The sequence below is a fragment of the Rhipicephalus sanguineus genome, chromosome 11 (genome assembly GCF_013339695.2).
Source record: "Rhipicephalus sanguineus isolate Rsan-2018 chromosome 11, BIME_Rsan_1.4, whole genome shotgun sequence".
In the NCBI taxonomy this organism is placed as follows: Eukaryota; Metazoa; Arthropoda; class Arachnida; order Ixodida; family Ixodidae; genus Rhipicephalus; species Rhipicephalus sanguineus.
The window spans coordinates 5244790-5259528 of NC_051186.1; the positions used below are offsets into that span (position 1 = coordinate 5244790).

Sequence of the window (14739 nt, forward strand, 5' to 3'; positions counted from 1 at the left end):
TTTCCACATTGAAGATCCGAGGAAGACGACGATCAAAAAACGCCAGGCCTGCGCTGAACCCGCAGCACAGTCACAGCGAAAGCTGGAAGAGCGGCCTTTCTAGAGCCCGTTAAGCTCTCTTGGGGCTACAATACAAGTGCACTAGAAAGGTACCCACTACGCCATAAATCACAATTTTGTGAAGTTGGGAAGCACCTACTAAGCGATTATTCGTCATTCTGCGGAGAAACGAGGCACCAGCTACACGTCTGTAAGGCATTATGTGCACTTTGTTGACGCGACGACTGATGACGATGAAGAATTATGGCTCAGCCCTTTGTAATGGGTTGGAATCTTTAAACGGCCCACCAGTTATGTAATTTGCATTGGGTGACGCCCGGTCGCTATTTCCCTCTCCCGTCATGCTGTATAACATACGTTAACGTGGGAGAGAGACGGGGGGGGGGGGGCGAAGAACTTTGCTGAGACTCCGAGGAAATGGATGATGTGCTTATGGGCTTCCTTGGCAACCAATACAAGTGCACTTGCGAGGAACCCACTACGCTATAAATCATTGTAATTTTTGAGAAGTAGGGCGGCAGGCACTGTGCGATTTTTCGTCATTCTACGGAGAGCGTTGGTACCTGCTAAATGCATGTAAGACATTATGCGCACTTTGTTGATGCTGTGCCTGATGACGATGAAGAATTATGGCAGAGACCTTTGTAATGGGTTGGAAGCATTCAACAACCTACTCGTTGCGCAATTCGCATTGTGTGACGCCTGGTTACAGAATTCGCGTTGTGCGACGCTTGGTGCTTATTTTACTCTTCTACCACGCTATATTGCATATGCTAATGTGGTTCCTTCCCGACATGAAGCCTGTATAGGACCTTTTTGCAAAGCAGTTTCAAGCACCGGCATGGCTCAGAGGTTGAATACTGGGCTCCCACGCAGAGGGCCCAGGTTCGAACCTCGTTCCATCCTGGAATTTTTTTCTATTTCGTTTTTTTTCTTATTTCGAGCGATACTGGTTACGGACACCGGCGGCGGCGGCGGCGGCGGCGGCGGACAACTACGGCGCCAAAAACGGCCGGTGAAATGATCTCATAACAGCTTTCGCTGTAAAAACTACTTCCTATGTTTGCGCAGGTGTATTGAGGAGGATATCTCAAGCGCATCCTTGAGTTTCCTCGTTATCTATGTCACATTTTAAAGCAATATTTCTCCGTGCCTTTTTATAGGACACCACGGCGGAAAGGGCTAATGAACTACAGGTTGAATGTACAATGTAGTGTCCAAACTTCAACGTGACTCAAAATCATTGGGTGGCTTTGGCGCCTAAGACCCATTATTAGTAAACTGTAGTTTTTACAATTTGATAAGCGAGTTGGAAGTTTTGTTATTTTTTATATAATCGATGATGGTACGAATTCGGTCCTTAGTATATCTTCGACTTGGCATACATAAGCTTTAGTTGACGCTTGAAAACTTTGCCGTTGGTGTTCCTTGGCAAGCGGTCCACGAACACCAGGCCTCCGTAGAGATGCTTGAACTTCTCAGTTTTGCCTGGGAAAAATGCACAGAAAGAATTGGATGTTCAATAATTGCGTTCTTGTTTTGTCTTGACGCAGTGCAATGACAAATCCTGGAGATCCCCGACTTTTGAGAATCGATTTTATGCGAAACCGTCAGCAAGTAGCTGCATGCGACACATTTCTTTTTACCTACTGATTTTTCTTCAATATTATTATTTTTTTTTGCATGGAGCCAAGCGTTACGCCTCGGATCTACGTTCTTGCCGAAACTGAGTAGTTTTGCGCATATCGTGTGCTTACCAGGCACACCGACTACACTGAGGTGTAAATGGTCGGTTATGGTCCAAAATAACGTCAGCAATAATATTAGTACACATACGTCTGCTTTCTCGAAACGATGTACACACTACGGTGCAATGATGTGCCCATCATGATAGTGCTCGTTGGCGTATTTCTCTGGGGTCGACCGACGTTTAACTATAACATGCTGACCCTGACGAGTATACACGCAGTGCTTATAAGGTTGTTATCAAAGCCAATAGCCGACACTGCAGCAACAATCAGCTACGTTGCACCGACGTGTCGGCGCGGCATGATGGTAAAACACTTGCCTGCCCATAGAAGGCTTGAGATCGATTACGTCTGGAACCGTGGTTTATATTGCTTGCGTCCATAGAGATTTTTCGCTTAACCACAAGTGCTTCGGCGACGGCACCACGTTTTTCTACGACACGGGCGCCCTGACTTAAATGCGTTGAGCTTTGTTCTCACCCTAGCTGGTTAGCTCTAGACTGTGATTCACGTGTGGCGCATGCCCGCATTCCATGGGGCGTAGTATGTGGGTGTGCCCTACACGGGACTGTGGAAAGGCTTCGTGACGCTCGCGAAAAGCATGTCAAGGTATTCGTGTCTTGACCTGTTGATCGTGTTCGTAATACATTGATTTCCTCCTATGCTAATTTTGTGTTATACCAAGTGAAGGAGACGATCGCGAGAGCACCCCGACGCGGACAGCTAGATAGATAGATAAATGGATAAAAACGGTCAAAGTTCCTTCGGTACTCAAATTCTGCGAATGTAATACTTGGCTTACTGGCGACGTGCTCCTTGAGCTCAGCTGCCAGCTCGGTTGACGCCGAAGACGGATCTCGCAGAACAACGAACGCAGCCGGGGCGTCGCCGTACTTGATATTCGGGATTCCCACCACGACGGCGTTGGCCACACTGGGGTGACTCTGCAGAAGGCCTTCAAGTTCCATGGACGACACGAGCAGGTGTAGGCACCTAATCATGTCTTTCACCCTGTCCACGAAGTAGACACGGCCGTCTTCATCGTAGTACATGATGTCCCCTATATGGAAGATATAAATGAAATAACGTGCTTCTTTCTTTTTTGAGTTTTTTTCACAAGAGTGCCAAAATTGACAACCAACTATTTAAAACAGAAATCGCCCTTTGAAAGAGCATACGTAGCGCACACAAAATGTGCGGTATGAGGACAATTTACCATACTTGTTCAAGATAGAAAGCAATCAGTCATACTTCGTTAACTCATGAAGTTCTTGCGTTCAGACAGTAGTCTGTAAAACTAAGCAGGAACTCTATTATCTGTGTTCGTATAAAGCGGAGCCGACTGGCCTATTTCTACGTTAAAGGGAAGCTCTGTTCATTTGCCATAATACAAAACTTGAGGCATGGGTCCCCATCTAGAGCTAGGCTAACTATCTGCTTTTCTCCGCAACGTTACCTACTACTTGTCATATAAATTCTGACATAAATGTTATGTTCAAAAGGAGAAAAAAAACATGAGGGAAGCCCCGCAAGACAGCACCAAGCAAGCAGCTTCCAGTGTTCAGAGCAAGGCGTCGGTAGCCCAAACAGCTTACTGCAGGAAAATTGTCAAGTTAAATGGGACAAGACAGCGTGTAAAGATAGTAGCTATATACAGATGCTCATAAAGTAATTCGGAACGCCGGACACGTAGCCACTCGCCGGCGGAGTGCACAGCTGGAAAAACAGTGTCACAGTGTGTGCGTGCGCGGTCTCCCTAGCCAGCAAGTCTCGCTCCCTAGCCTATCTAGATTGTCCTTGCCTTGCGCTGGAAGGCTAGCTTTAGGCGCTCCTTAGCGCTGTGACAAGGGGAACTGGGCAGATGGGGGCCGGGAAGCGCTGTGGGTGCGCGTATACCTGTGCTTGGACACCTCTTATATTTCGTTGCGTTCGGTGTCATTTATCTCTTCGATAGCGCTTGCCTGTTCGGTATATCTACGCTACACGACTGTGACGCTGCTAAGAGGCTCCTAACTCTAGCCTTTAGTCACGAGCACGGTGGTCACAAGACAACGCCGGCCTACATGTACTGGGGCACGAGGTTTGCTTGCTAGAGACAACACGCACCCGCAGACAATGGCTGTATTTTTAGGGGCGAAGCTCCCTAAAGCGGCACCCGTTCGTCCCTCGTAGTAGTGCGTAATCAGTCGTAACGCTAGTACCAGATCTTGACCTCCAAGGTGGTGCCGGTGGGAGATTTTTCCTGTGCGTTGTTGAACAATCAAAAATTCGCAGCGTGCGCGTTAACTAAAAGCCGAATTCTTCTGTCTCTCATTCCCCATTAGCAGCCATTGGCATGTTCCAGTAGGAAACGTTAGTAGAAGTGTAAGTGTTAGCTAAAAGCCGACTTCTGTTTCTCATTCCCGTTAGCAGCCAATGTTTACCTCCAAGGTAGTGCCTGGTGAGATTTCTCCTGTGCGTGATTAAACAATAAAAATTTTGTTCAAAACGCCGTGGATTGATGAAATAAACCAACGAAAGACGCCAGATGTTTTCTAAACGCAAAACGAAAGAACGCCAGATGTTTCTAAAGCAAAACGAAAAGACGCCAGCTACTTAACGCAAGACGCCAGATGTTTTCTAAAGCAATGGTTTTCTAAACAATGAAAATTCACAGCGTACATGTAAAATTAAAGTGAGCTGCAAGTCGGCATAACGCATCGAACCTTTAGTATAAACGCGCCCGATCTCACGTCGGTGATGATGTACTGGGCAGAATTCACGGAAGATTCACGGTTTACCGATGAACCTCCGCAGCTTCGCCCACTCATCATCATTCACTGCGCGGATATGCTGTGATTTTTTTCACCGGAGCGCTCCGCCGGCGAGTGGCCACCAGTACGGCGTGCCGGATTCTTCTGTCAGCAGCTCGACTGCAGAGAATCATTTGAGAACTTAACATAGAAAAATTATTATCTGCACTAATAAAGCAAACAACTCGGTGACACTAAGGCTGACATACACTCGAAGAAGCTAGCCCTTATTAGTGTTCTTGTAAACCCATCCAAATACTCAACGAGGAGGTTATAACGATATAACAGTTGACAATCTGGCAAGGGAGATTGAGGTTTAATTAGGTTAAAGACAGTGAATGAAATGGCAGAGCTGGCTTTCAAGATATATCCTTAGGTTTAATGTGCAGGGATACATGTGACTGTTTCACTGTTTTATTGTGGTATTTCACGCTCCGACAGACCTGAATAAAATATTTCCCATTCCATTCCATTCTACAGTGAACATGCTAAGCCGCGCCTACTATATGCGTATCTGGGCGATTAAGAGCTATCTGGACGATGAAAAAATGCGACGTCACTGTCCATTTTAACAGAACTATCTAGCCGCAGAACAGTGGATGAACTGGCAACAGAAGCAGCAAATAGGTGATGAGTAAGTGGGTTCCGAGTAAAACCAACTAAGCTTGGATATCATTCGGCTCACCAAAGATAGCGAGCATATATAACACGCTCACTATTGCGCACATTTAGCATACTCCAAAACATATACAGCTGCAATTTTCAATCGAAATGTATCGATTGAAAATTGCAGCTGTATATGTTTTCAGGCAGTGTTTTCTTGTTAGAAAACACTGCCTTTATGTCAATCCGGAGATTCCTTGCTCGTCCGTGAAGCCGTACAAACACTGCCTTTATGCCAATCCGGAGATTCCTTACTCGTCCGTGACGCCGTACAAGCCATTCTCAGATCTGTGTGCAACCAACCTCTTTATGTTGTTTCCTTAGTGGTATACGTACTTGTTTCTACTTTCTCACTCTGACAAAATTTCTTACTGTTTCGAAAGCTGTTTCGTCTTTTTCACCGGCTAAAACTGTGAGACAAGGTATCATTCGGCGGAAGTCTCGCCTTGGCGTGTATACCACTAGGTGTACGAAGCTTCAGAATGTTATGGGTGATTCTAACCACATTGCCTTTGCAACGCGAAGAGCCACGTGCAACGTAGAACTTACGTAAGCACCAGAGATTACGCTGGGATTTAGATAGACACGTGAGTACGACCTGACGTGTTTCACCGATCGATCATATTTTCATGTGGTCGTGACGTTGAATAAATCAGTAGTCGGTATCTTCCAGACGAAACTCTTTATTCGGGCGAACTTGTGCCCTGGAAATGAAGAGCTAACGTACAAGCAATGCACGCTGTACACTTGACAGCGGCACGCACTGTCGTCGGTCGTCGGTAATCTGATCAGCTGTAAAGCGCGTCCGCGCTATATACCTGTAGCATTGAAGATTTCAGCCTTGTTGTTGGTCAACGGATTAGTTCCAGAATAAACTCTACTGTTTTCGTTCTCGAATGTTCCCTGACAATAGGGCGCGGCTTACGCAAGGTAGTGGTTATGCGAGTTGCGGACCGGTTCCATAAAAATAAAAGAAACGTGTATGGCAGTATTTTCGATCACCGACAGCTGTGCTTAATGCTGTCATTGAACTCTGATGGCTATGTTCTGATGGGCACAAGTTGGTCCAATGAACGGTTTATTAACGCGATAGCGTAAGCGAGCTTGTTTCGCAGAAATTCCGCCGTCGGCGTCGCTACGTCGCTTGTGAGCGAAAAATCGTCCGTGACCGAAACATCGAGAAAGCTGCAAATAAGATAAACAATAAAAATCTCCGGTCCCATTGAGGATCGAACCCGGGCTGTTTGCGTGGCAAGCAGGTGTCCTACTACAAGGCCACAATGTTACTTGCATTTGCTCAGGGAAAAAACAGTACATAAATGCCGTGTAGTGGAAGGAGTCTCCATAATCCATTTTGTTCGGCAGGTGTCACGACGAAAATGAGACCATTCGGCGATTTGTAGGCGCATTGGCGAGGCCATCAAACTACGGTTTTTGCGCGACGTTATGCTTCGAAAAAAGCCGGGATAGTGCAGCCATCGCCGCTAAAAACACACGTGAACTTTCGAGGAGCTCCAAAAATGGAGGCGCCCCCGCCATCTCGGAGGCCATGCTCCCTTCTAGAGGAGGCGTTGGTCAAGCAAACAGCAAACATTAGATAATGTGCTGCCATCTGGAGGCCATTGTGAGATATATGTCTCGACTCTAGCACAGGGAAGTGCTTTAGATCGAAAACCTGTACCAGTGTCTGTACCATTGCTATAGATACATAGCGCGCGCGCGGTGTGTCTGTGTGCGTGTGTGTGTCACAACACACATTAATAAGTATGCACTTAGTGGTTGAGGTGCGCAATGGGGGCCGGATTTCGCTATCGCGTTCAACACTTAAAGGTAGAGCTTAAGGGTCCTATTTTTTTGTCAGTGTGGCTGCTGTATTCTTTACCTCCACAGCCATGTGACATAAAATGAAGACCTAACCATAATTCTTGGCGTTTTGCGTGTCAGAACCACTGTATGACTATGAATCACGCCGTGGTAGAGGGCTTAGCAAAACGCTTTCTTGGGGCTAGTTGATTCATGACTTCTTGAAAAAGAATCGTAGCGCAAAGCGACACTAGGACAGACGGGTACATGGGTTAAAGTATCGTGTTGGGCTTGTTGGTACATAATTCTGGCACACTGTAGCGCAAAAAAAAGAACACACGGACGACTGGCGCTATCTTCCAATAGTTCTTTATTGAAGAAACATATAGGTATGTACACAGTGCTAGAGGTGCAACGGGTATGGCGCTCGGAGTAATCGGACTGAAAACAGAGTCAGCACGGTATCATCCCTTGAAGCAGCCGCCAGACAACCACGCTACATAGTTCATGGTGGCGCGCATGTGCAACAGATAGTAATTCAATCGAAAAGATCCTGCCAGAGCAAAGGAAGACCGCAGATGTAACGCGAACGCACTGAGCAGGGGCGTAGCCAGAAATTTTTTTCAGGGGGGGTTCAACCATACTTTATGTATGTTCGTGCGTGCGTTTGTATGTGTGCGTGCCTATATACGCAAGCAAAACTGAAAACTTTGGGGGGGGGGGGTTTGAACCCCCCCAACCCCCCCCTTGGCTACGCCCCTGGCACTGAGCAACAAAAAAAGCATCGCGAACTATAAGACATCAACAAAGGTTCTAGTTGAACGGACACCAGAAAACAATGCCTGAAACTTTTTCTCTTAGCGGTGCATCATTTCAGATGAGCAGAGACGTATTTCGAAGCAAAATGAACAGGAAAAATACAACAAAAAATTACATGGCGAGGTTCAGCGTCAAAAAAAAAGAAAAACAAAAATTGTAACAAAAAAGCATGGTTGATCCCTCCGTCATAGGAATCGGAATAACACGAAAGTAAAACGTGCCCTTATAGAAGTAACTGAATGTTTACTGTACGTTGATATAAGATAGTTTACACAATGTATATTGATGTCTGGCAGCTGTAGCACTGTTTAACGTGGATGCACCCACTTTGATGCTTGGTGGTACATCTCCATGCCGACGACTAACGTCCACGTTCAGTGATTAAACAAACCTTTGTGGTAGCTGTTGTAGTTAACGGTGAAAGCGTAATCAGAGAACGAGTTGTGATAGCCAGAAGAGCGTCGTATATGGGACGCAGAACTTGGTCGCTATCCTGCAGCATGTGAAAATGTGATTGAAAACCACGGCCGTACTATAGAGGGAAACGCAAAGCGCGTCGTGCCGACCCCGTAGCCCGGCCGCAATTTTTCTCGGGGAGAGCGCGTAGGCGGGGAACGTCGTGTTACAGCCAGGTGAGGCAGGCGCGCATCGCAGAGCTATTTTTGGTTTGATTAGCGTGATGCTATGAGCGAGGCCGACGCTTTTCCGACGCTTGCGTTAAGGTCGCCACCTCGCGGTGTGTTAAGGCATTGACAAAATTGCACTTCTATTGAAAACGCGCCGAATGGGACTAACGTGTAACGCGTTGCAGGTACTAATCGCGGATGCCACAGTTATGATGAATTACTTTACTTTGCCGCTCCCAGAGCGCAACACCACCCCGCCAACCGGGAGAGTGGTAGATATAAAAGGCGCGTTTGAAAAGCCTCTTGAGTCTGTGACCATGGCGCGGTGGATAGCGCGCCCAGCATCTGTTCTTGTGGACCGAGTGGTCGTGGGTTCGATGCCCGTTGACGGAACTTTTTTTCTTTGCCATCTGATCGTGTACATTTTTTCGACGTCATTTCCGTGACGGAAATACGTCCCTGAAGTCTTGGTGCACCCCGGCATAAAACACTTTCGTGTTAAAATAAAAGAAAGGAGACATAAAGGTCCAAGGGGAGTGTCAAAAAACAAGGGTGTAAAAAACACGGGAATAAAACTACGCTAAATGGTGAAGGTGCAATTCCAAGAAGCCAGAAATTAAGCTTGTTCTTCCAAGAAGCTCACTTCCCTCTGGAAGAGTGTTATTGAAGCCATGTCACTGGTCTTCAACATATACTAAGCTTCAATAATTTCCCTTTCCGCCCAACCTAGTGCCAGTATCAGAAAACTTGTGCCCACAAATTCAGTTGTGCGCACTCATTTCTTGCAGTGATCGGCCAAATGGTCTCCCGAGTTCTTAACTGAGAGCGCGTGCTCTCTGGTTCTTTCATTGCAGCGGAGGGGGACCTTATAAATTACATTCGTGAAATATGCGGTGAAAAGAGTGCCACGCTTCTTCACGCACTTCTTGCTCTTTGTTTTCGAGGTCAGGGAGCGTACCTTTGTGAGCCGTGAACACGACGTTGACGGTGTACTTTTAGACCACCTTTTTCAAGTTGTGCGAGAGGCGGTGTGTGTGTACGGTATAGCTATCGTAGGTTGCCGCGCACGCTTACTTGTGTCATGTTTTCCGAGACGTTTCAGCTTCTGCAGAGAAGACTCGCACACACAAAAAGCAAGAGAAGGAGGTAACTTTGAAGCAGTTAATTAGGCGGGCAACATTCAGTCCAAAGCTTGCTACCATTTTATGGCGGCAGGATTTTTCTAGCGACTATTTCAGGCAGGCCATGGCGATCCCTCTCTTTACAAGTTTCAACTGCGCACTGTGATAGGGCAACATACTTTTCTTAGTTTTGGGATTATATATCCAACAAATGGGGTTGCACTTGCAGAACTGGTCGAAATCGAGAAACTTAATGCTGTTGCCTTCTCCCATTTTCCTAATGAACCGAAGTCCCTCACCTACACTATCAAAGGCAACCTGTATGTGCGCTGTATGACTGTCAGAAAAACAGTGATTGAAAACGAAATGCTTGTTTTTACGGGGATCACAACGTTTTGTTCGTTTTTCGGCCCCCAGTACTTTGTCAAGCCAAAGAGAGTAAATACACGTACCTGATCTGCACCATCCATCCTCATCCATAACCTCCTTAAGTAGCTCTGGATTTTTGTAGTAGCCTTTGATGACGCTTGGGGTACGAAAATATAGCTCGCCGTATTGCTTGGGTCCCACTTTCTCGCCTGTCTCTAAGTCGATGAACTGCACACGGTAAATGACATGGAAGGGTGTCCACATCAGGTGCACTAGTGCGCAATCTCCAGTTAAAATTATTCATTACTCAGGTTATTCAAAGGATGATTCGAAAATTACTCATTGAAGAATCAAGGGCAGCTAAAAATTTCCAGTTTCATTGTACAGTACATTTCATTAATGCAGTTTCATTGTACCGGGACGTGCATGAATGATCATATCGACGGTGATTGCAACTTTAATTAGAGAATAAATTTCGGGTGAGCCTCATGCTTGTATCGTGCGCTTTATTGTGCAATTTTCAAAAAATGAAGGGTCTTCACAGCAGAGTCTAATCACATAGAACGAACGAAGATACGTTAAAACCACGAAAACGTCCGCCTCGGTGGTGTAGCGGTCACTGCTCACCCGAAGGTCGCGGTTTCGATCCCGGCCGCCGCGGCGTTCGCATTTAGATGGAGGTGAAATGCTAGAGGCCCGTGTACTCTGCGATGTCAGCGCACGTTAAAGATGACCAGATGGTCATATTTTCCGAAGCGCTCCGCCTCGCCGTCCCTCACAATCATATAGTGGTTTTGGCGCGTAAAACACCAGATGTCATATTAATAAAACCAAGAAAAAGAAGAAAGCGACCTTAGTCAGCTGTTCAGAGTTGCAGTTTTGTAGGTTGTTACGCGGCTAATTGTTTACGCGGCATGGTGGCTGAATATCGATGAATCACTGTCTTGCAGAGAACGACTTAGAAAAATCAACATGCTCCTCTTCATCATGACCGCAAGAAGCAGTGATCGGAGTGCGGTTTTCATTAGACCATGTGGATCGTGCGGATAATGGCGCCAAGGAAAGCATAGGTGGCGTTTTGTGCAGCGTTTGTTCTTTGTTATGAGTGCAGTGAAGAACTATTTAGAGATTTTAGCTGTTGATAGATTGATATTTCTGATATGCATGCATCGCTTGAAGTGTCATAATTGGCGATACACTTGTATGTGAAAGACACACGTCATAGTTGTAGTCAATGTCATCAACACCAGCCTGACTACGCCAACTGCTGGGCAAAGCTCACACCTCTAGCCGCCACGGCAGTCTAGTGATTATGGCGCTAAGTCAGCAGGCGAGCACCGCAACCCCTGCACCACTGCGACTGTTAGCCGTTGATCTATGTCAGTGTAGCGGAACATGTCATGATACTCAACGGTCCGAAATTGCATGCACCCAACAGAAAACACGAAATCGTTATCAATGAAGCGCCGCTTTATCACACACGTTGGCCCTCACGAATTCGACTGCTTTCCATTCAGCATTCCGCAGGAGCAGCAACACTGCTCAGCAGTACGTTACTACTTACGGACAGGTAAGTGGATTTAGGACAGTATTGAACGACTATGATCCATCGCAGCCCGCCCGTGGCTGTGAAATAAAAACGACGGTCAGCACCTCTTTGGTTCCCTTAGCGTTGTGTGGCTACTTGTGGCTGAGCTATCCGTAAGCGGATTTGCGTGAGCAGTTCGATCCCGCGCTCTCGGTTATGTTGCGCCATAGTTTTCAAAGTACTCTTCGGCCAAGGGTGTCACTTGACCGGCTGTCACCTTTAGGTGAAACACATCGTGTTTACTACGGCGCGCTACGTGTCCATGCCGATCCTTTCCAGAGGTCGATGTAGATGAATGCCGCCTGCTATGAACACGTCTTGGTCTGCGATCGTTGCCGTCCCGTCTCTACAAGACGGTCTCCACTGTAGTGTCAGTATCAGCTATGCTCAGTGCATACACAGCCACAGGTACCACGAAGCCCTGCCGCAATTCACACACAACGCAGGCCTTCTTGCGTCGATAGGTGGCGCCACTGGCCCAGTACAGGAGGCCTATATCCGCTGTGAGAACTTCGTAATAACACGATGGCGACATAGATCTTTAAATTGACAATTATGCGATATGTAGGTATAACCAGCTGAACTCATGAATACATTATCTGCGGCAAGCAATAACAAAGTTAATGAGGAAGAAAACGGCAGCACAATTTCCGATTAGGCGCTAGAGGGATGTCAAGCTGAAGTTTATATGAAAAGTGATATTGCTAGAATTATTTGAGACAAATTATTGGAAGACACGGTTGCTGATAGACATGAATACGTCAGTACGACTAGATTTTATGATTGTTAAAAAGAGGGCTAGCGCACAAGTTTTCGAAATTTTACAAGGTTCATATGCTATTGGTGCTCGCACGTACAAAGGCTCAGTAGTGAGCCTTTGTACCTGCGACCCATTAAGCAGAAATAGAAATGTTGATAATATGCTGCAAACATGTAACGACATTGGACTTTACGTCAAACCGAACGTCACTGAAAGAGTAACAGTACACCTTGGATTTGTCTACGGTTGTGACCGCAACGATAATATGCGTCGCGCCTAATACTTTGAGCTGAGGGCTTTCCTGGCTATCGGGTATTATCAGCGAATACTTCAAGAGGAAACCTACATTCTAGCAACATGTAGGAGGCGTGAAGGCTTCCTGCAGTAGTTCCTACCTTGAGTTCCACCATCGGTGCCGCAAAGCCAACGTTTCCCGAAGAGATTTCATACTTTGGAGTTGAGCACACGGCACCACAGGCTTCTGACATGCCATAATGGTTCTGCAGAGAGCGAGCACCATCCAAGGCAGCGAGTATCTCTTTGGCAAACGCTTCGGTTAATACACTGCCGCCCACGTTGATCGTCTTTATGGAGGAAAGCTTCGTTCCAGTCCGTATCAGGCCTGCTAAATAACTGTGCAGCTGCAGCGGGGGCAATGCTAGTGATGTCACCTGAAAACGAGTAATCGAATAGTAATTCTGAACAGAGTGTTTCGAGTGCGTCACGTGCTAAGAAGATAGCACCGCGTCAAACAACATAGTACTTCCGCACGTTCGGGATCTACACGTGCATGTCACTAATTATTGTGCAAAATATTTGAATTGAAGTTCTGGTTTTGGAAGGAGCTGCTCTTGATGACAAAAAGGCTGACGTTCATAAAATTGAAAACATGGTCACGTATACGCAAACGTTGGTGGTGGCACTAGCCTGGAGTCTCCCGTACTTCTTGTGCAGGTTCTCGTGTACAAGAACACAAAATGGACTTTGTTGCTTTAGATCAGTCTATCGAGCCTTGCACTTGCAGCGAAAAAATACATTTAATCGACAACTGTGCTCTCTAGAAGTTTACTTTAATCAGAAAGCTTGGCATTACGCCGAGCAGCTTTAATAGGCGCCGGATTCACTCTTTGTCCGGCATCCTTGCGCTTGAGCTTAACCTGAGGATGAGGACCGTATTTAGAAAACGAAAACTTTAGTGCCAGCCACGTGTGGCATATGCACTCTGAGATATGTGTATGGTTGCGACTGCGCAACAACATTATTCTTTGGCACAAGATATTCTTTGATACTTATTCTTTGGCACCCGATGGCACGCATCGATAACCTGCCGGTCCCTGCCGGCGGCAAGTTATCTTTTCGTAATTTGACGAACAGATGTCAGCAGCTCTGGGGCGTGTCTTTTTGGCTCGATCGCATACTTTGGTCCCAGTGCTAGTGTACGTCTGACATAGTGTACCTCTGACATGGTTGAGAAGTTCCTTTCCAAGAGAACCTGCCTCGACGGGAAACACCGTACACACTTCGGAAGGTGTCAATCTGCCGGAATATGTCAGACGTACACTAGCACTGGGACCAAAGTATGCGATCGAGCCAAAAAGACACGCCCCAGAGCTGCTGACATCTGTTCGTCAAATTGCGAAGCAAGCTTCGGACAGTGAAGCTGACAGGTGCGTCGCGGAAGGAGTGGATGTTCTGCTACGAAGCAAGGCGCCTACTGCTAATCTTCCGGTGAGGCGAGTGGTTTCCTTCCTCAAAGACAGTGACTTATGTGTGTTACCCGCCGATAAGGAAGGTGGTTTCATTATCTTTTCGTCCACTTTACTTTCTTCACACTTGTTTCCTAACAACTACAATAATATCCCCGATACTTTTCTTGCCATTATTGTCTGTTTGTTCTCAATAATATCATGACCCTAAATAAAATGACACGTGACATGTTATTCACTCGACGTTGCCGCTGTTAATTTATCGTGTATACAGCCGTGAGAGTACACGCCGTGACGGAGGTAAGTTAACTGTTTGGTATGTTCAAAATGTACTTGCGATAAGGCTTGTAAGTCATTGTGTACTTGACAATGAGTACCTCATTATTCTGTTAGGTCCGAGACCTGTTTCCTTCGATGCTAAAGTATGGAACGCACTGCCGTGTACTAAGCTATACTATATGCGACCTAAATGACTCCTTACACGTTCCACGCTCATGTTTATATTACAGAATTGCTTAACTACCGTGATCGCCCTAGCCTTCCTTTTACTGCTATTTTGTGACGACGTAGATCAAAGCTGGCCATAAGACAGCACTCCAATCAGGCCATTTATTTTTTCCTTTAAAAGCGGCTAAACCGCATGCGCGTACTAAATGAGGTCTCTTGGCTGGCATCAAAATTTGG

General features: G+C 46.4%; 1 protein-coding gene across 1 annotated transcript in view; it reads right to left on the reverse strand.

Moving 5' to 3' along the window:
- Positions 1-1354: 1354 nt before the first annotated feature.
- Positions 1355-14739, reverse strand: part of LOC119374372 (probable 4-coumarate--CoA ligase 2) — a 70967-nt gene continuing 57582 nt past the window's right edge. Inside the window, exons 7-10 of the mRNA XM_037644465.2 lie at positions 12745-13020; positions 10085-10229; positions 2611-2868; positions 1355-1548 (exon numbers count right to left, since the gene is read on the reverse strand). Of these exons, the coding sequence (XP_037500393.1) occupies positions 1421-1548; positions 2611-2868; positions 10085-10229; positions 12745-13020 (807 nt within the window). The 3' untranslated portion in view covers positions 1355-1420. The remainder of the gene's footprint in view (positions 1549-2610; positions 2869-10084; positions 10230-12744; positions 13021-14739) is intronic.